At 53.1% G+C, this 17,193-nt stretch overlaps 10 protein-coding genes across 10 annotated transcripts; 6 read left to right on the top strand and 4 right to left on the bottom strand.

Moving 5' to 3' along the window:
- Nucleotides 1-33: 33 nt before the first annotated feature.
- On the top strand, nt 34-2,662 carry SAICODRAFT_16848 (uncharacterized protein; the record flags this gene model as incomplete). Its single annotated transcript, XM_019165705.1, has 2 exons — nt 34-50; nt 296-2,662. 2 exons carry the CDS (start codon nt 34-36, stop codon nt 2,163-2,165), a joined length of 1,887 nt encoding a protein of 628 aa, XP_019026922.1. The 3' UTR covers nt 2,166-2,662.
- SAICODRAFT_28827 (uncharacterized protein) lies at nt 1,930-2,663 on the top strand. The gene has a single exon (XM_019167245.1). The coding sequence runs from the start codon at nt 2,175-2,177 to the stop codon at nt 2,541-2,543; it is 369 nt and encodes a 122-aa protein (XP_019026921.1). The 5' UTR covers nt 1,930-2,174; the 3' UTR covers nt 2,544-2,663.
- Nucleotides 2,645-5,319, bottom strand: SAICODRAFT_69121 (WD40 repeat-like protein; the record flags this gene model as incomplete). Its single annotated transcript, XM_019170450.1, has 1 exon — nt 2,645-5,319. The coding sequence occupies one exon, from the start codon at nt 5,317-5,319 to the stop codon at nt 2,734-2,736; it is 2,586 nt and encodes an 861-aa protein (XP_019026920.1). The 3' UTR covers nt 2,645-2,733.
- Nucleotides 5,320-5,433: 114 nt separating this feature from the next.
- On the top strand, nt 5,434-5,929 carry SAICODRAFT_75730 (uncharacterized protein). The gene is made up of 3 exons (XM_019170997.1): nt 5,434-5,501; nt 5,620-5,740; nt 5,795-5,929. Exons 1-3 carry the CDS (start codon nt 5,466-5,468, stop codon nt 5,851-5,853), a joined length of 216 nt encoding a protein of 71 aa, XP_019026919.1. The 5' UTR covers nt 5,434-5,465; the 3' UTR covers nt 5,854-5,929.
- Nucleotides 5,930-6,500: 571 nt separating this feature from the next.
- Nucleotides 6,501-7,697, bottom strand: SAICODRAFT_52145 (WD40 repeat-like protein; the record flags this gene model as incomplete). The annotated part of the gene is made up of 1 exon (XM_019169118.1): nt 6,501-7,697. One exon carries the CDS (start codon nt 7,695-7,697, stop codon nt 6,501-6,503), a length of 1,197 nt encoding a protein of 398 aa, XP_019026918.1.
- An 820-nt stretch (nt 7,698-8,517) lies between these two features.
- Nucleotides 8,518-11,625, bottom strand: SAICODRAFT_16843 (uncharacterized protein). Its single transcript, XM_019165703.1, has 4 exons — nt 11,490-11,625; nt 11,388-11,438; nt 11,187-11,330; nt 8,518-11,136 (listed from the first exon to the last, which is right to left on the bottom strand). Exons 1-4 carry the CDS (start codon nt 11,535-11,537, stop codon nt 8,578-8,580), a joined length of 2,802 nt encoding a protein of 933 aa, XP_019026917.1. The 5' UTR covers nt 11,538-11,625; the 3' UTR covers nt 8,518-8,577.
- Nucleotides 11,626-11,909: 284 nt separating this feature from the next.
- Nucleotides 11,910-13,019, top strand: SAICODRAFT_52407 (GroES-like protein; the record flags this gene model as incomplete). The annotated part of the gene is made up of 1 exon (XM_019169141.1): nt 11,910-13,019. One exon carries the CDS (start codon nt 11,910-11,912, stop codon nt 13,017-13,019), a length of 1,110 nt encoding a protein of 369 aa, XP_019026916.1.
- Nucleotides 13,020-14,253: 1,234 nt separating this feature from the next.
- On the bottom strand, nt 14,254-15,616 carry SAICODRAFT_28825 (uncharacterized protein). Its single transcript, XM_019167244.1, has one exon. The coding sequence runs from the start codon at nt 15,461-15,463 to the stop codon at nt 14,369-14,371; it is 1,095 nt and encodes a 364-aa protein (XP_019026915.1). The 5' UTR covers nt 15,464-15,616; the 3' UTR covers nt 14,254-14,368.
- A 94-nt stretch (nt 15,617-15,710) lies between these two features.
- SAICODRAFT_152002 (uncharacterized protein) lies at nt 15,711-17,119 on the top strand. Its single transcript, XM_019165556.1, has 2 exons — nt 15,711-16,424; nt 16,474-17,119. The coding sequence occupies exons 1-2, from the start codon at nt 16,110-16,112 to the stop codon at nt 17,035-17,037; spliced, it is 879 nt and encodes a 292-aa protein (XP_019026913.1). The 5' UTR covers nt 15,711-16,109; the 3' UTR covers nt 17,038-17,119.
- On the top strand, nt 15,780-16,070 carry SAICODRAFT_75722 (uncharacterized protein; the record flags this gene model as incomplete). Its single annotated transcript, XM_019170996.1, has 1 exon — nt 15,780-16,070. A coding segment is annotated over one exon (291 nt), but the record flags the coding sequence as incomplete, so codon positions are not given.
- Nucleotides 17,120-17,193: the final 74 nt, after the last annotated feature.

Raw genomic sequence — 17,193 nt, 5'->3', positions numbered from 1 at the left:
CCCATTGTGAGAGAGGATCAATTGCAATTCCAAATGGTTCCAAAGGGTGGGTGGGTGTACGAGAGGGTGGTGCGCGGTGCAGGTAACTTTTTTGGTGGTGTGGCGCAGTTCAGCTGGAGGGGCACCGCTATCGATACGGGTGGTCGTGTAGCAGTTGTCTGTTGCAGTGTAATCACGAGCCTGATCCTCCAGCTACTTGACCGCTCTCTATTGCTCGTTGAATTGCTTGTCACGCCAAGGAGGCGAGGCGACGACAATCGAACAATGCGTCGAGCTCCTAGAACTCGTGGGCCAGCGCTGCTACGGTTACGGTCACTCGTACTGCTGCGACTGCTACGGTCACGGTCTCGAAGACGGCTACAATCTCTGCCAGCACTGTCACGGTCTCGAAGACAGCTACAGTTTCTGCCAGCGCTGTTACGGTCACGGTCTCGAAGACAGCTACAGTTTCTGCCAGCGCTGTTACGATCACGGTCTCGAAGACAGCTACAGTTACGGAGACTGTCACGGGTATCAACACAGCCGCGACTGCTACTTCGGTTTCCACTATCACCTCTACGGTCGCTGGGTCTACTGTCACTAGTACTGATATCTCTACCACGGTTAGCACTGTCGTGGTGTCTGGATGGAACACTGTTACGACATCAACCGTCACTAGCACCGTTCCGGCGTCCACTATCACAACAACTTTGGTTTCTAATAGCACTGTTCCGGCGTCCACTGTCATCAGTACATCCATCTTCACCAGCACTGTGACGGAGACCACCACAGTCACGGAATCTGGTACTGTGACGGCATCTGCCACGAGCACCGTCATCAGGACTTTGATCTCGAACAGTACTGTTCCGGCGTTCACCATTACCACCACAGTTGTTGCTAGCAGCACCGTTACGGAGTCTGCGACCATTACAGCCTCGGTCTCCACTGTTACAGAGACCACCACCGTCACGCCGTCCACTCTGGCGGACACCGTGATCTTCACGTCTACTGTCATTGCCAGCAATGTCATTATTACGCCCACGATCACAGCTGCAGGTGTTACAGTGACTTCTACTGTTACGAGCGGAAGTGTCACCGTTACGTCCACTGTGACTGCAGGCAATGTGACCGTCACGCCTACTATCACTGCTAGCGATGTCACCGTAACGTCCACTGCGCAGACCGTGACCACGACGCCTACCTTCACCGCTAGCGGCGTGATGGTTACTCCCACTTTCACGGCAGGTAACGTCACGCTCACATCCACCGTGGAAACGGTGGTCATCACGCCCACCATTACAGCAGGTAATGTGACGCTTACATCTACCGCACAGACCGTCACGATCACTCCCACTGTTACCGCCAGCGGTGTCACTGTTACTCCCACTGCCACAGCGGGCAATTTCACTACGACGGTCTTCAACACTGCTAGCGCACTATCCACGGTGACCGTTACCAGCACCAGTTTCATCGCTGCCAACAATGCGACTACGACGATTCATGACATTGCGTCCACCGTGACTGTCACGAGCATCAGTGCCGCCAACAATGCTACTACGACGGTCCATGACACTGTGAACGTACCGTCCACGATCACCGTCACCAGTTACATTGCTGGCAACAATACCACTGCGACAATTCATGAAACTGCGCCCACAGTGACCGTTACCAATATCATTGCTGCCCACAATGGGACTGCGACAGTCGTCGACACCGCTGTGCCAGTTACAGTGACCGTCACCAGTACCAGTATCATCGTTGCCAAGAATACGACCACAACAATTCTCGGTACCGCCGTGCCTACGACCGTGACGGTCAGCAGTCCCCAGAATGTGACCATAACAGTCTACGATACAAGTCTGCCCACTTTGACGACCGTCACTGCTACTCCCATTGCCGGGAACCTGACTACGACAATCACTAAGACTGTACCCTCCACGGTCACCCTCACGACGACTCTCGGTCTCAACAATGCGACCACGACGATCTTTAACTCTAGCAGTCCTTCCACAATCACGATTACCGCTACTGTGCCAGCTGGGAACATGACTACGACTAGGTTCAACAACAGCGTTCCTACGGTGACTGTCACTGCGACACTTCCCGCCCGCAATATGACTATGACCATGCTCAATACTACCCTGCCTACGGTAACCGTCAGCGCTTGTCCAGCTGCCAGCAATTGAACTACCTCAATGTCCAACAGCACTGCGGTTCTTACGACGGTTACAATGATTGGAAACATGACCACGACAGTCACGGAGATGTCAACTATCACTGGCACCCCATCCACGGTCACCACCACTGCCACCACTGCTGCTGAAAACGGTACTATATCGGTCTTCGGGACTAAAACCGTCACGTACACAGTCATTGGAAACTCGACCACGACTGTCATCGGCATGTCGACCATTACTGACGTCGCTACGGTCACCAAAACCAGCACCATGGTCTCTGATGAGACTATCTGGGCTACTACTACTGTGATCGAATCTTCGCCAGAGACTAAGAATGCAACGACGTTTTCAACCTCCACTTCTAGAGCCCTTCGCGGGAAATGGTGAGGAGTCTCGTGGTTTTTGAAGGTGCATCATCATAATTGTCATTTACGGGATTGAGATTTTATCAGGAAAGAAGATCAAGGACAATTTAGGGAAGTCGTATAGCTATACTCATTGACCAGATTCATTCGTTTAGATTTTGTTAACTCCGTGCCTAAGTGCTATGCAATGACCTCAAATCCTGTTACATACTCTAGTGCGCTTCTGTGCCAGCCAACCCAACTACGAGACTCTCAAACATGTCTTCCAGGCTTGGCATGGCATATGGCGGCGCATCAAACATCTGACTCATCAGATCGCTATTCACTACTGCCGCTTGTGGCTCCTCGTCGAGCTTCTTCTCCTGTGTTGGTGCCAATACACGTCCTACGGTGCCGGAACCATACGAGGCTGATAGAGCACCCACAGACGGCTCCTCGATAGCCTTTGCACCAGGCTCTTCTGCTATCTGGACTGCACCGGCAGCTCCACGTTCGAGCACAGCAACCTTGCCCTCCGAATCGAAGTAGATGTATCCAGACCGGGGTGCCTTAACGTGGTGAATGGCACTTACTGCTCCCTTGACCTCGTGGACTCCAGTAGAAGCTGGACCAGACGTCTTCCATACGGTAATATTGTCACCGCCTTGGTTCTTAGGCGCAGAAGACGCAATGGCGAACTCTGCAGCGGCGTGGTTAATCGCCATCTTACCACCGACAGTCTTCGCAGTCCACCTGATCTTGCCCAAGACAAGGTCGTAAGTGACCAACTTCTTGATTCCCGAAACCACAAGCGTAGCGCCGACAATACCGAGAGAAAGAATTCGTCCAGCGCTGAATCCGCCCAATGCCTTTCGTACCTCACCAGTACGTGCGTCAAGCAAGAGAACAACATCATCATCTCCGACATTAACAGCAATCAAACTACCATCAACACTCCACGCAAGCGCATGACCCGCCTTCGCAGGACAATGCACATACTGAATATTCCTCCTGCAAGTCCACGTAACCTCCTTCTCACGCCCAGTCTTATCCACCCTCGTCCTCGCCTTCCAGATCTTTACCGCACCATCAGACCCAAGCGTCGCGAAGCTCTGGGCACCGTTCTTCGGGTTCGCAACGAGCGCAGAGATAGATGATCCATATCCGTGCGGTGCGTCGACCCTGGTGATCAAATCCCACTTCTTGAACTCGGCATTCCATTTCCAGAATTTGAGGTAGCATTCTTTCTCCTCCTGTGAGCCCCAGGCCATAGTACTCAGTCTCTCCTCAACCGGAGGAACCCATTCGTCGACCGTGCACAACCATTGTCCGTCGGGACCAACAGCGACGTGCAAAACCTTGGGCTCCTGAATACCGTTGCCGGTAGCGGCACGGCCTCCGATCATGGTGGAGCGAGACACTTCGGTGCGGGTGGTTTGAGCATCGGTCGTGAAGTCGAAGGACTGCAGAGCAGAGGAAGAACCGGCCTGAGGGGCGGAAGCCAGAATGAGGTTGCCGTTGAGAGGGTGGACAGTCGAGGGGACGACGGTCGCGGCTTTGACATCCGACGAGGTCTGGATACCAGTAATCTGAACCCTTGCGCGAAGATCCGTAGCACTGATAACCTTAACCGAGTTATCACTCAAGCTCGCAGCGTAAACACCACCAGTCAATCCAACCCCAACACCCCTGATGGCAGCCCCAAGTCTCGGCAAGAAGGTCTTCTTACCCGTCTCCAGCTGCCAGAAAACAAGTACACCTTCCGCACCACCAGACAAGAGGTAAGTCTCATCCAATACGAAGTTAAGGGAAGACACGGGGTTTGCGTGCCAGTGGAAAGTTCTCACGACGGGGGCGGTGGTGAGGGCAGAGGTGACGTGGGTGTAGATCCGGATTTGGCCATCGGCGGAACCGACAGCGAGGTGCTCGCGGTGGAAGGCGAGGGTGGTGAATGGCGCGGAGTGGGACTGGGCGTCAAATCTGCGGAACTCGAAGGCGGTCTCGACGGTGGGTCTGGTACCGAGAGTGATTGTGCGAGGAGTAAGGATGGCGATGGCGAGGGTGTCGACCGAGGTAATGAGACCAAGGCATTCGCCGTTCACGGAAGCGAGGTTCACGACGGTGGGCGCTTTGCCCGGCTTAGTGGGTAAACGGATCTGGAGAATATCGGTGCGCTCCTTGGTGGATGAGGAGACCTGTGCAGGGGAGGCGATGTAGAGGGTTGCCTTCTCGGTAGCCGGGATGGCGAAATGCTTGATGGTGCGGTTGAAGTTGTAGGTAGCGAAAGCGTATCCGTCAGTCCAGTCGTGAACGGAAACAACACCAGCGGTAGTCGCAGTCATCAATCTGAACGGGTTGGTGGGGTCGATTCCCATACCCACGATTTCGTCCTCCCCGGGTGTCAAGGTGCGGATCAAGTCGCCGGTAATCGCGGAGTACACCTTGACCGAAGATCCAGCAGCAATAAACACATGCCTCTCATCCTTCGTGAAGATCGGCCCCAACTTCTCGCTGAAACGTCCGCCCGCAGTCCTCGTCACAGTCAATGGCGCAGAGGGCGTTCTCGACGATTTCTTCACATCGAGGGTCTTCCTCGTCGCACGCTTAATCAAAGCCGCAAGAGGGTCTTGTTCAGTCTTCATCGGCGCCGAAACCAAATCCAAGCTCTTCCTCCTCGGCTTCTCAGGTCTCTGGCCTTGCACACTCGAACGTCTCCTCTCCTTCTTCTCGGCCTTCGCAGGCGCAGCCGCAACGACAGGCCTAGGCTCCTTCACAGACGATCTCCGTCTCTTATTTCCCTTCTGCAATTGATCAGACATTGCCGTATATCTTTCCAACTTTTTCAAATTCGGCACGCTTATCGAGGAAATTCTGAACCAGCAGGCAGTGGCGCAGCAGGGGAGGAAAATAACCGTGAGCGCCACAACACCAGACACACGCAAAGAATACCGAGAGAGCTGTCAAGATGATTATCCCTGTTCGTTGCTTCTCTTGCGGAAAGGTAGGTCGATCGCGGGTCTTTTGTCGTCTTTACCCTGGTCTTTATGCCGTGTAACAAGGCTGGGGCATCGAGGAAGTCGGCGGATGTGTTTGGACGGCGGCTAACAATGACATAACAGGTTGTCGGTGACAAGTGGGAGACTTATCTCGAGTACCTCAACGATGATATGAAGGAGGGAGATGCTCTCGATAAGCTCGGTCTCAAGCGTTACTGCTGTAGACGAATGGTGTTGACCCACGGTATAATCCACTGCCTGCCGCGCCTTTATCAGAGTACTGACTTCGGTTATACAGTTGATTTGATTGAGAAGTTGCTGCAGTACAACCCTCACGAGCGTCGTGAGCGTCACTAAGCGGCTCCAACTGACGTGCCCTTGGATGGAAAGGTGGAGGAATGGGAGGTGTACATTCATTTGACGACCTAAAAGTGTTCTACCGGCGTTCTTGTGTTTCTTTTTTCTTTTGCATGCAGCAGAGCTATACATCTGCCTTGGGTTTTGGGTTCTATCTTCGAACAATACAGGATTTTGATCTCTTACAAAGGGCACTCTCCTCGAGTGCGCTTCGCTACGCAAATCCCATGTGTACCCGATGACGAAGCTGGAAAGAGAATCACATCACGGAGAGGAGTTGAATTCTGGACGCGTGATACGCTCACATCAATGTGGGACAGGGAGCACATAGAGGCTCTTGCGGTTCAGGTAACATGGACATGAAGGTAAAAGGGGTTGATTAAGAATACTAGTAAGAAGGATGTCATAAGAAGACGGGCACCGCACCACCGAACTATCGAAAAAGAAGTAGAACACCACCCAGGAAGAGCTGAAAGAGAACGCCAGAACAGAGGAAGAAACGCCAACACCACCAAAAGCCTAGTAAGAAAGCATGAAGAAACAGACATCACCAGCCATACCACAAACTCATTGAATACACGAACCAAAGACCGGAGCAAGCGGACGTCCAGCGCCTCGCACTCGCTTCACGGCCTCCAGCACGGCATCTAGCGAATCCCAGCAACAGCCTCCATCTTCTTCTCAACACTCCTCGCCGAACTTCCAGACGACGATCCCTTCCCCTTAACCTTGTCCCACACCTTCCAAAACTTCAAATTCTCATCAGCGGCAACGGTAGCGACGGTAGAACCGTCAGGGGACAATCCCAACCCAAGGACACGAGACTCGTGGGCGGGGATGTCGATGGTGCGAGCACAGGTCGCGGTGGAGGAGGAGTAGGACCACACAGTGAGGTTGTTATCGGGGAAACCGTGGGTGGAGACGAGCTCGCGGTAGGTGGAGGAGAACTTGAGACCAGTGACCTGGGATCCGGCATCGACGGATTGGACGCGGGCACCGGTGTTGGCGTTCCAGAAGTGGATCTGCTTGTCGGCAGTACCACCTCCAGTAGCGAGGAGGGTAGACTGCCAAGGGCACCAAGCCAAAGCCTTGACGGCAGCCTTGTGCTGGCGACGCTCGAACTTAGCTTCACGGGTGTTGCGGGCATCCCAGATGGCGACGAGGTTGTCGTTACCACCGGAAGCAAGGAAAGTACCATCAGCGCGCCACTCCAAACCACAGACCTCAGCGGCATGGGCCTCGAGGGAAGCGGTCTTGTGCTCACGGATACGGACGTCGTGGTTCCACAAGGCACCAGAACGAGTACCAGAGGTAAGGAGACCGGAGTTCCAGGACATAACACCAACGCGGCTCTCGTGACCCCTCATGGTCCTGAGAGGCTTCTTCTTAGTGCTGGTAGGATCCCAGATCTCAATATCACCAGAGTCGAGACCGATGGACAAGTGGGAACCATCAGTAGACCACTTGACAGAGGTAACAAAGGTGTGCTCAGCAACCTCACACAACTCACTCACATCACCGGAAGAGGCGTTCCAGATGTAAACAGTACGCTCCAAGGCAATGGCGAGGGTGTTGGCAGCAGACCAATCCATGAGGTTGAGGTAGTAATCATCTACCAAACCAGGTGCGTCCAAAACCTTCTCGGGAGCAGTGCAGATCTTGCGCCTGAAGGCGGCAGGGACGGCATTCACCTTCTTGGAGGAAGCAGAGGGAGCGTAAATGGAACGGAGATCGACAGGCTTGCGAGCAGAAGGAGCCTCAGGAGCAAAAGCCAAGATCCTCTGGTTAAGAGAAAGACCACAAGCCTCGGCAATGGCGGCACTGGAGTCAGCGCCAGTCTCCATCTTGGAGCCGGCAACGGACGCGGGACGGGAAGGAATGAACCTATCCGCGCGGTGGGTCTTCTTCGCAGGCAACTTCGGCGTAGCGATACCAGCATAATCAGCAGCAACCACATCCAAGTTCTTCGCAGGCGTAGCACCGATACGGAGCTTGCTGAGGTTGCGAGTGAGGTTGGCACGAGGCGTCAACGGAGCTGGAGAAGCGGCAGCAGCGGCGAAGAGGTTGCGGCGAGCAGAGGAGGGGGTGCAAGGAGCGTAGCTCACTGCTTTCATTGGTGTAGATACCATTTTGATTGGTATATGTGTATGTATGCTGGGGTTTGGGGAAAGACAAACGTAGACCGGCTGCGTTTGTGGTAGTTTGTTTCGTGTCCGGCACGAAATGGGTAAAGAAAGAAGGCTGGTAGCTGAAGCTGAAGCTGAATCAAATAACTTAAGAAAACCTCGTTGAGCACAGCTCGAAACGAAGGGTATGGAAGTGATGGCGGTGGTAGAAAGAGAGCTCAGACCTTTTTGTGGAGCATTTATGGTCAAGGCCCCTGCCCATCCATCGACCTCATTAGGTACGCGCGTGTAAATGTAAACAAGCGCAACCCGCGTTGCTAGGTGACATCATTCATTGAAAATTGGGAATAGGAGTAAAAGTAAGATGCTTTCTGACTGTGTTTTACCTTAACAGTTACCCAGTATGCGAAGCAACATGTTGATTGTTCCTATGCGGAACGTTGGTGGCCAAGCATCGAACCCGTGGGAACATGAAGATCACCAGTTAATATGCGCGAAATCATCGGATATGATAAGATAATTCTAAATGTATATGTCAGTGGCATTTTAAGTTCTGTGAGACCCGTCCTGTATCACTCCTTCCGTTCGCAGTCATTGTTCACTGCCCTCTCTCACCCAGAAACCAACCCGCACCTGCTCTCCTCCGCCTTTCTCCCTCCCCAACACTTGCCCCCCACCCATCAACTCCCAAACACATCTGCCAAAACTCTACAATCCCCTCCTCCTCATTCCCAATCTCCTGCCCAGTTTCGGCAAGCACGAACCACCCATCCCCACAGCACCGCACAAACCCAACGTTCGGCGACATGCGTTGATTGTAGAATGCGGACTCACCGGCAGAACCTACGCGGACTGATTCGACACCATATTTCAATTCGAGGTCGAGCGCGATTTTAAAAACGGGGGTTGAGGATTTTGTGGGCAGCGAGACGGGAAAGATCGCGGAGCCGGAAATGGAGTTGGGGATGACATGTCCAAGGATAAACCGCTCTGCCAGCTGTCTTCGTTTCCACAGCAGGCTTCCTTCCCCCTCACCGGTCTTGACGGAGGTATGGATCCCACGAGGATAGGTGACAGAGTCTCCGTAATAGAAGATTCGATCCATCAACGTCTTCCCCTCTCCACCACCTGTGACACCGTATCCCAACAAATCAGCGATCCGTCCCTTCCAATCACCCCTCAATTCCTTCCACGACAACTGTTCCCCACCACCACCACAACCACCAGCAGTGGACGTCCTCCGCTTCCTCCTAGCCGACAACGCCGTACTACTCCTCCTCAAAGTCTTCTTCCGAGCCGTACCCCCCTTCTTCTGCCCCTTGTCTTCAGTCTCGGGCGTCTCGGGAGGAGCCCACCCAACCGCTTCCCCAGTCTCCCCCAACACAAAATACACCTCTCCACTCCCCACCTCAACCCTCCAAATCTCCTCACTCCCACTACCAACACTAACACAACTCTCAACCCTCGTCTCCTCCACATCACGCAGAAACGCAGCGGGAGAAGTCCACTTGCCACAACCCGCACTCCCAGCTTTGAGGGCAAACCGCGCAATCCAGAATCTCATCGCGACATCCCACGCTCTCGGGATCCCTTCCTCTTCATCCAGGAGTCTCAAACACACACCACGAAATCGAACTCCATACCTTCCCGGCCTCGCACCAAGCGCCTCAAACAACCTCTCAACCCACCCCGCCTTCACAACCGTCACCTTCTCCCATATCTCCCGTGCGCGATGCGCATAATACCCCCTCATATACATACCCCTACTCTCCTCGCCACAACGCCCGAAATACCCCTCAAGTCGATCCCCACCAAACTCCATTTCACATACCTTCCCCCATGCATTCGCCGCGGCATGTGCCCAGTCCTTACTGGCGCACGTGACGGAGATGAGGATTTCCCAGGGTTTATCGGTGCCGTGGTATGCTGCGAGGGCGAGGATGGTGGAGAGTTTGGTTACGAATTTGCGGGTGCGGAGGGAGGGGGGTTTGTAGGGGTTCAGGGATGGAGGAGGGATTGCGGAGTCGAGGGTAGTGTAGATGAGGGTTGGGAGAGCGTCCTCGATGACACTGGGCTCTGGCGCGGAAGGGGACGCCGGTTGTGGCTTGAAGTTGATGGCTAACTGGATTTTGGCACGCTTAACCTTTTCCCCAACAACGACCCTCCTCGAACTCACAGCCTTTGCGAGAGCAACAACTGGCGCAGGCGCCTCCTCGTTCAACCTCGCACCACCCACCGGTGCCAAAACCCCACCCTCTTCCGACGCCTTCGGAAGCACCTTCGCCACCAACGGCTTAAACGACGGCTTCCCACCGAGCTTGACCGTCACAGGAACCTTCGCAACAGGGTCCTTCCGAACTGGCTTCTTCCTCACATCGGACGCCTCGATTTGCGTAACGTTGGACAGACAAGGACGAGGGACGGCGGTGGTAGTAGCTGTAGCTGGCACGAAATCAGCTTTCGGAGGTGGGTTTGGCGATGTTTGGACGGGAACATCGAACATTGACGTGGAGGTTGGCTTTGTGTTTGGCAGGGCTGGTTGACTAGCAGCAGGGAAAGACTTCCCAGCTGCAGGTGTAGCAGGCAAACTTCCGACGATGGCCGAAACTGGTGATAAGGTAGGCGCCAAGACATCCTTCTTCTTCCTAAGCTTCGCTGCCTTCTTCGTTGTCACCGGTCCAACCACAGACCCCGATGTAGTAGCGGAGATTCCTTGCGGAGTGGAAGACGGTGGTGCCATCACACAGTCTCCAACTGTTCGCACTGTAGCTGTAGCTGTAGTGATTAAGTCATTCTTCTTCTTCAGGGGTTTCTTTGGAGCGTTCGGATCCGCTGGAGGAGCTTTGCGTTTCTTTGATGTTGGGGCGGCGGCTGGAGTGCGCTCTGGGGTACCGGTGATGACAGGCGAGATGACAGGAGGGAAAGGTTCGGCGTTGGTAGAGGTTGCGAGGGTGTCGAGTGAAGCAATTGTCGGGAGTGTATGCGCCGGAGATAGGGATGTAGGAGACTCTGTGGGCACTTCCGTAGACACGGATGCTGGACTTCTGTCGACCACTACATCAGGTGTAAATGCCATAGGAAAAGCGACAACAGCTCCATGTAGCGGAGTTTCTGGCACCACCACTCCCTCTGAGCCAGTCGTCAAGATAGTCGGGCCCTGTACGACATCGATCAGCATGTCAATTTAGGTAGTCTTCGACGTTGTACCTCATGCCCCTTCTTCGCCTTCTTCTTTACGCCTCCATCCTCTCCTCCCACTTTATCATTCTTCTTCTTCGTAGGCTTCTTTTCGCCACCGTCCTCAGTTGGAGGAGACGGTTCAATGCCCAGTTTGGCGCATATACGAGCAACCTACGTACAAACAACCATCAGCACACGAGACGAATGGGGAGTGTAACAAAGACTTACGAGGACAGGTTTCGTTCCCCCGACAGCGAGGCCCAGTTCTTTGCATTTAGCCTGTACGTATCTTTAGCTGTGATATGGAAGATATCCTCGAAAAATAAGCACCTTCAGGTCTGGGATTTTGAGAGCGGAGAGTTCTGCTGCGGTAGACATGATGGGAACGGACGTGCGGAATGAACAATGGTAATAGCAGAAGAGCAGAGAAATTGCGACGGAAAGGACGTTAACAGCTGTTTGGTTGGTGTTAAGTGTTTAAGTTGAACGTCACCGAGGGTCATGCGCGCCGATAACCTTATTTCCCCCGGCCCGTCGGGGTTCAACGACATGATCAGATCCGCCTCGGTCAGAACGGGAACGATCAGATTACAGCTGTCGACCCGTGTTGAGTCTTTGCAACGTCATATCCGTCATCTACAGTGCGGCCCGCTCGGGGACGGCACCAATTTCATCCGTGCGGGTGCCATATATCCAGCGGGACAGCATCCATCCCCGCTGAGTCCGCGTTTCTGTTCCACATACCTCACCATGCCAAACGACACCAGCAACGGTATTTCGACAGCATCTGCACCTGGCGCAGACCTCCCCTCGACCTACCGCGCCTACACCTTCCACTCCCACGGCGACCCCGCCGACGTTCTTTTCCTCACCACCCTCCCCCTCAAACTCCCATCCCCAACCCAAGTCCTCATCAAAGTCCACACCTGCGCCCTCAACCCCATAAGCTCGAAACTAATGGTTGCGAGTTGGCTACCAATCGTCCAGTTACCGTGTACACCCGAACTAGACTGCTCCGGGACTGTGGTCGTTGTGGGAAAGGAGGTGAGGTGTGTGCGGGTGGGGGATGCGGTGTATGGTTTCGTGGGGTTGATGGAGCAGATTAGGGAGGGGAGGGGGACATTTGGGACGTATGCGCTGTTGGAGATGTGTCGCGTGAGTAAGCTCCCGCGGGGCATGAAAATGGAGGAAGCAGCAGGGTTGGGAGCGACGGGTAGCATAGCCCTGCAATCTCTCATCGATGACGGCAAACTGGAACAGGGGCAGCGGGTATTTGTCAATGGCGCGAGCGGAGGAATCGGTTCGATGGCGATTCAGATCGCGAAGGGGATCGTGGGGAAGACGGGTTTCGTGTTGGGAAGTTGTGATTTCGCGAGGGGGTGTACGGTGATCGAGTTAGGTGGTGACGACGTAATCGACTACACCAACAGTCCCACCCGTCTCATCGACGATCTCCGGTCCCGCTACAGCAAACCCAACCAACACTTCGACCTAATCCTCGATACCGTCGGCGTCGACGAGTTGTACGGGCGGTGTTGCGCCTACCTCAAACCCACCGGAAAATACATCACATTCGGCGCCGACGCGTCATCCATGACAGACTCCATCGACATGCTCGCGACGATGTTCTCCAGTATGGCTAGACCACGGCAACACCCCTCCGCACCCCGCGAATTCTTGTACTCGCAACTCAAGCCTACGAGGGAGAAATTTGAGAGGTTGAATCGGATGGTGGAGGAGGGGAAGTTGAGAGTGTTGGTTGATTCGAAGCATAGTTTTGGGAAGAGGGAGGAGGTCTTGGATGGGTATGAGATTTTGATGAGTAGGAATGCGAGTGGGAAGGTTGTTGTTACGATGTGAGGTAACAATGGAGTTCTTGGATGATGTGAAGGGATCTTTTTGCCCACTATAAGATTTGCTGCATAATCGTACATTAGTAGGCTCATATAGGACCTTGTCTTCCTGGAGCACATCGTCCTAGAAAACGTGTCCCGGTACGCAATTGGGACTAGTACTAGCTTGGTTTGAGGGTTCTATATAACTCAGGCCTTACACCACCTTAGTGCCAGGAATCGTTTTAGCCTTTTCCACCTCCGAGTTCTCACACTATTGCTCTGCTTATGTACGTCATTGCATGTCTACGTATATCTATGCGTCTGTTTTTACTTCTGTGTTCATGCGTCACATGCTCGACGCTCATTGTGAAGTTTATACATCTTGCGCACGTCAAGGTTTGAGGAGGTTGTGTAACATCTCGTCTTACGTTGATTACTGCGCACAAGGCTTTCAAATTGGACGTATGATTCAAGGCCAGGCGTGGCCGTGACGGATTGGTATATGGACCCAGAACGCGTCCTTCAACCTCGGTTACGTCTTCTAAGTCTTCGGTATCTGTCACTGGATAGACCCCGCCGGACTCGTGTCTGCCAACGTGAACGAGCGTTATTACTGAATAAGGAGTCTTGACGCCCGTCCGTGACACATATAATCCTCATACAATACAACCCTCTCTTTGAGTATATCAGTTACCTAAAACCCTTCTTTTTTCCCACGTCTGAACTTAAGGCTAAGAACACTGCATGAGCTGGCATGCCCACCAGCAGCGCTGCGGGCCGGCGGCGGGATCAACAAAGGCTCTGACTCCACAAGCCCAACTCCCAACTCGAAGGAAAAGATGAGCATGGCAAGGCAAGGGCCGCTCTTCCCAGATTTTCTGGAAAACAGCTATGCTTCTTACAAAGCAAACGACAGAAAGCTCACTTAATGGCTCGCCGAAACTGCCGAGAAGTGCGGACACGCGTTCAAGCAAGTCAAGAACGCCGGAAAGGCTGCCACCACCAGCGCTCCTCCTTTGGTCAGTCAGGATTGAAGGGTCAGGCAAGGAAACCTGGGAAACAAGCCGGTGCGACGAGTTCGTCGACAACGGTTGGTTCTTCGACTTCGCTTCGTCGGGGAGGGCGGAGGTGAGGAAGTTCTCGACTAAGGAACTCGTCGAACTTGCACGCACTATCTCGAACTCGTCAAATTAGTCTATTGCGGTTCCCGAGAAGATTTCGTGGGGCGGGAGGAAGACGCGGAGACGAGGAAGGTTGAGAGGCGCGATTGATTGTTGATACCGGTGATATCCTGAATACCTAGCTTCTGCTATGCAATATTTGCTTACGTGCATTCATCAAGTATGCTCCCAGCCTTTCCCAAATCTCACCGCTTCATAGGAGGAAAGTGTAGAAGCTTGGGAACACAAACTCTTCATCCACAACTCTCCGTAATCTTTCCAACAGGAACCTCTCAACCTTTACCACATTCTTCAGCACTCCCTTCTCCTTCTCACCAATTTTTGACTCAATCTTGATATCTCTCAAGATCTCACCCACTGTTGGGCTTTGTGAAGCCCCAATTGCTGCATCAGGATGACCTTCTTCCACAAAGCAGAAGTGTACGCGTCGACCTGACGAACCGGACATGCATGTAATAATTGCGGTACCCTCAAAGGTCAGTGAAGTCAATGTTAGAGAAAGAGGAAGCGTGACGAAGGCTGCTGAAGGGTAGTTGATCACCAGTTCTGTCGATATTGACATCCGAATGGCATTGGTTTTCCATCGTACTTTGGCAACAATCTGAATATCCTCCACTCTCCGTCGTGTCTCTGCTTCCGCTGGCGTCATTCTTGGTCTTGCTTGTCGTACATGCTCATCTGGTTCACTTGCTTCAGGAGATTGTGCTCGTGGCGCACCCCATCCGGGTGTTGAAAGACCGGAGTTGAGGCCAGCAGTTTGCCGAGCAAAGGGGTGGAAGTAATGCAGCGAGCTTGATTGTCGTAGAGACATTGGAAAGATACCTGATAAAGATGCTGTTGAATGATGTGAGTGGGCATGTGAGGGCACATGTGGTGGGAACCCATGTGTGTTCTCTGGTGATGATTGAGGTGAGTTGTCATATGGAGGGGGTTCTGTTGATGTTGAATGTATGTCAAAGTCCTCACTGTCCAACTGTGCAGCATGTGCCGGTGCATCTCTTCCTCTTATTGTTTCTGTGCTGGACTCCATCACCGCATGTGCCTCAGCTGCATTCCTTTCATGCTCATCATGATCTAAGTCGTAGTTGTCTTCATAGAATTCTGCATATGGATCTCCAAGGTCTGTGATCTCAATTTCTGGCGCTGTTGATCCGAGGTCGAAGGAATTGACATGGAGAGAGCCAATAAACTTAGGCAGGGGCAGCGAAGAGAACTTTTCATTTATGATATCTCGTAGAGAAAGCGCAATTGACGGGTCAAGTTTGTCCCAGTTGAGTTCGATTGACATGATAAATGTTCAAGACCGGGCAGTTCTGGTGGGCGGGAGTCGAGGAGCGGGACCGGGGCTGTTGTCTAGTTGATACACTGAGTTCAACTCGCGAGAGTATATGACTCGGCCAAGGTCCCGAGCATCGTCGATAGTCTTCAGGGTCTTTCGTGGGGTTCACTGTCTCCTGTAACGTAGTCCTCATCTGACAGCCGCTATCCAGATTCGGCAAAGAAGCTGCATCTGCACGGTAACGTAGACACCCCTTGCCAGACCTTACCTCATCATGTCCTTCGAAGAGTTCCTTACCGATATCCAAAGTGCTACAAAAACTGAAGACGGTGCCGCCGTCGCCGATGCTCTCAGCTTGCGAGCGCTACCGGTAGAGCTGGACCTTAGTTTCGAGCACGACGTGAAGAATGCTGTGAAGGACAGGACGTGGGCTGAAGTCGTGACAGTGCATCTCAAAGCAAAAGATCTGTTGGTTCGGGAGGATCTCAATGATGCATACGAGGGGCAGGTGGCTGTTGTACAGGCAGTTCTGAAGGGATGCAGCGCAGGTTGGGAACGGTGGATACTGCCCGTCCTTTACACGGTCTGCAGAGACCTCAGATGGATCGCGATTGAGGTATGATAATCGGGTTACTTCCATACGAAGAACTAACGAATGATACAGTCGGACAAGCAGAGCGGAAAGACTGAAAACCTCGAGTCAACAGCCCAAGTCCTTAACCGCGCGTTTACGGCCTGCATCACTGACCGCGCTTCGCTCGACGAGTCGCGTAAATGGGGAACATACGTTCTTGCTGCTCTGTTATTCAAGATATACTTCCGCCTGAATAAGCTATCGCTGTGTAAGAATGTGCTGCGGGCGGTGGATGTTTCGGAGCTGCCAGAATTGGAGGAGTATGGGAGAGGAGAGGTCTGTACGTGGAAGTACTACCTCGGAGTCATCGCTTTCCTTAACGAGGACTACAAGAAGGTTCGTCTCGAATTGTCGGTATCGGATACCGTTTCTAACTCGGATCTAGGCTGCGACCGAACTTACAGGCGCGTTTGACTTATGTCTCTCAACACACACCGTTAATCAAACCCGCATCCTGACCTACCTGATTCCAACAAATCTCCTCCTTTCTGAACCGCGCCTACCATCGACAGCTCTCTTTGAAGCGTTCCCAGAACTGAAAAGGCTGTATGAACCCATCGTTGATGCGCTTCGGCTTGGCAGGTTAGGCGCGTACGACAATGCTCTGGCAAACGCAGAAACAGACCTAGTGAAGACGAGGGCATACCTGACTGTGGAGAGAGCGCGCGCTGTCTGCGTCCGTAACCTGCTGCGACGGACTTGGCTCCTCTCAGAAAAGTCCAGCCGGATGGAGATCAACACATTCGCCGCCGCCGTAAATTTCTCACTGCGAGAGGCGGCGTTAGAATCTGGTGGCAATCCTGAGCAGATCGATGCTGAAGAAGTTGAGTGCGAGCTGGCGAATCAGATATACCGCGGTGCTATGAAGGGTTACATCTCCAGGGAGAAGGGGATGGTGGTATTGAGTGCGAAGGATGCGTTTCCGAAGAGTGCGAACATCATCGTGTAGGCACTGAATATAACCAGGTATTAGCTATTATGGATCAGAAGATACCATAAATCAAGATCTAGTTACTGTTTTTCATCGCGTCGATCTTGTGATTGTTGAGCACGTGATACTGCAGTCACATGCATGTGTTCGTAGCGACAGTCCCACAATAGATAC

This window comes from Saitoella complicata (assembly GCF_001661265.1).
Source record: "Saitoella complicata NRRL Y-17804 unplaced genomic scaffold SAICOscaffold_2, whole genome shotgun sequence".
In the NCBI taxonomy this organism is placed as follows: domain Eukaryota; kingdom Fungi; phylum Ascomycota; class Saitoellomycetes; order Saitoellales; family Saitoellaceae; genus Saitoella; species Saitoella complicata.
This window is presented reverse-complemented; position numbering and strand designations above follow the sequence as displayed.

Bases quoted from the DNA above. Each gene is read 5' to 3' on its own strand.
- SAICODRAFT_28827 (XM_019167245.1), top strand. From the start codon at position 2,175: ATGTCCAACAGCACTGCGGTTCTTACGACGGTTACAATGATTGGAAAC.
- SAICODRAFT_75730 (XM_019170997.1), top strand. From the start codon at position 5,466: ATGATTATCCCTGTTCGTTGCTTCTCTTGCGGAAAG. The intron at 5,502-5,619 runs GTAGGTCGATCG...ATGACATAACAG, and splicing joins GTTGCTTCTCTTGCGGAAAG to GTTGTCGGTGACAAGTGGGA. The intron at 5,741-5,794 runs GTATAATCCACT...TCGGTTATACAG, and splicing joins ACGAATGGTGTTGACCCACG to TTGATTTGATTGAGAAGTTG.
- SAICODRAFT_16843 (XM_019165703.1), bottom strand. From the start codon at position 11,537: ATGTCTACCGCAGCAGAACTCTCCGCTCTCAAAATCCCAGACCTGAAG. The intron at 11,439-11,489 runs GTGCTTATTTTT...AGATACGTACAG, and splicing joins TCAAAATCCCAGACCTGAAG to GCTAAATGCAAAGAACTGGG. The intron at 11,331-11,387 runs GTAAGTCTTTGT...GTTTGTACGTAG, and splicing joins GGGGAACGAAACCTGTCCTC to GTTGCTCGTATATGCGCCAA.
- SAICODRAFT_28825 (XM_019167244.1), bottom strand. From the start codon at position 15,463: ATGTCAATCGAACTCAACTGGGACAAACTTGACCCGTCAATTGCGCTT.
- SAICODRAFT_152002 (XM_019165556.1), top strand. From the start codon at position 16,110: ATGATACAGTCGGACAAGCAGAGCGGAAAGACTGAAAACCTCGAGTCA. The intron at 16,425-16,473 runs GTTCGTCTCGAA...ACTCGGATCTAG, and splicing joins TTAACGAGGACTACAAGAAG to GCTGCGACCGAACTTACAGG.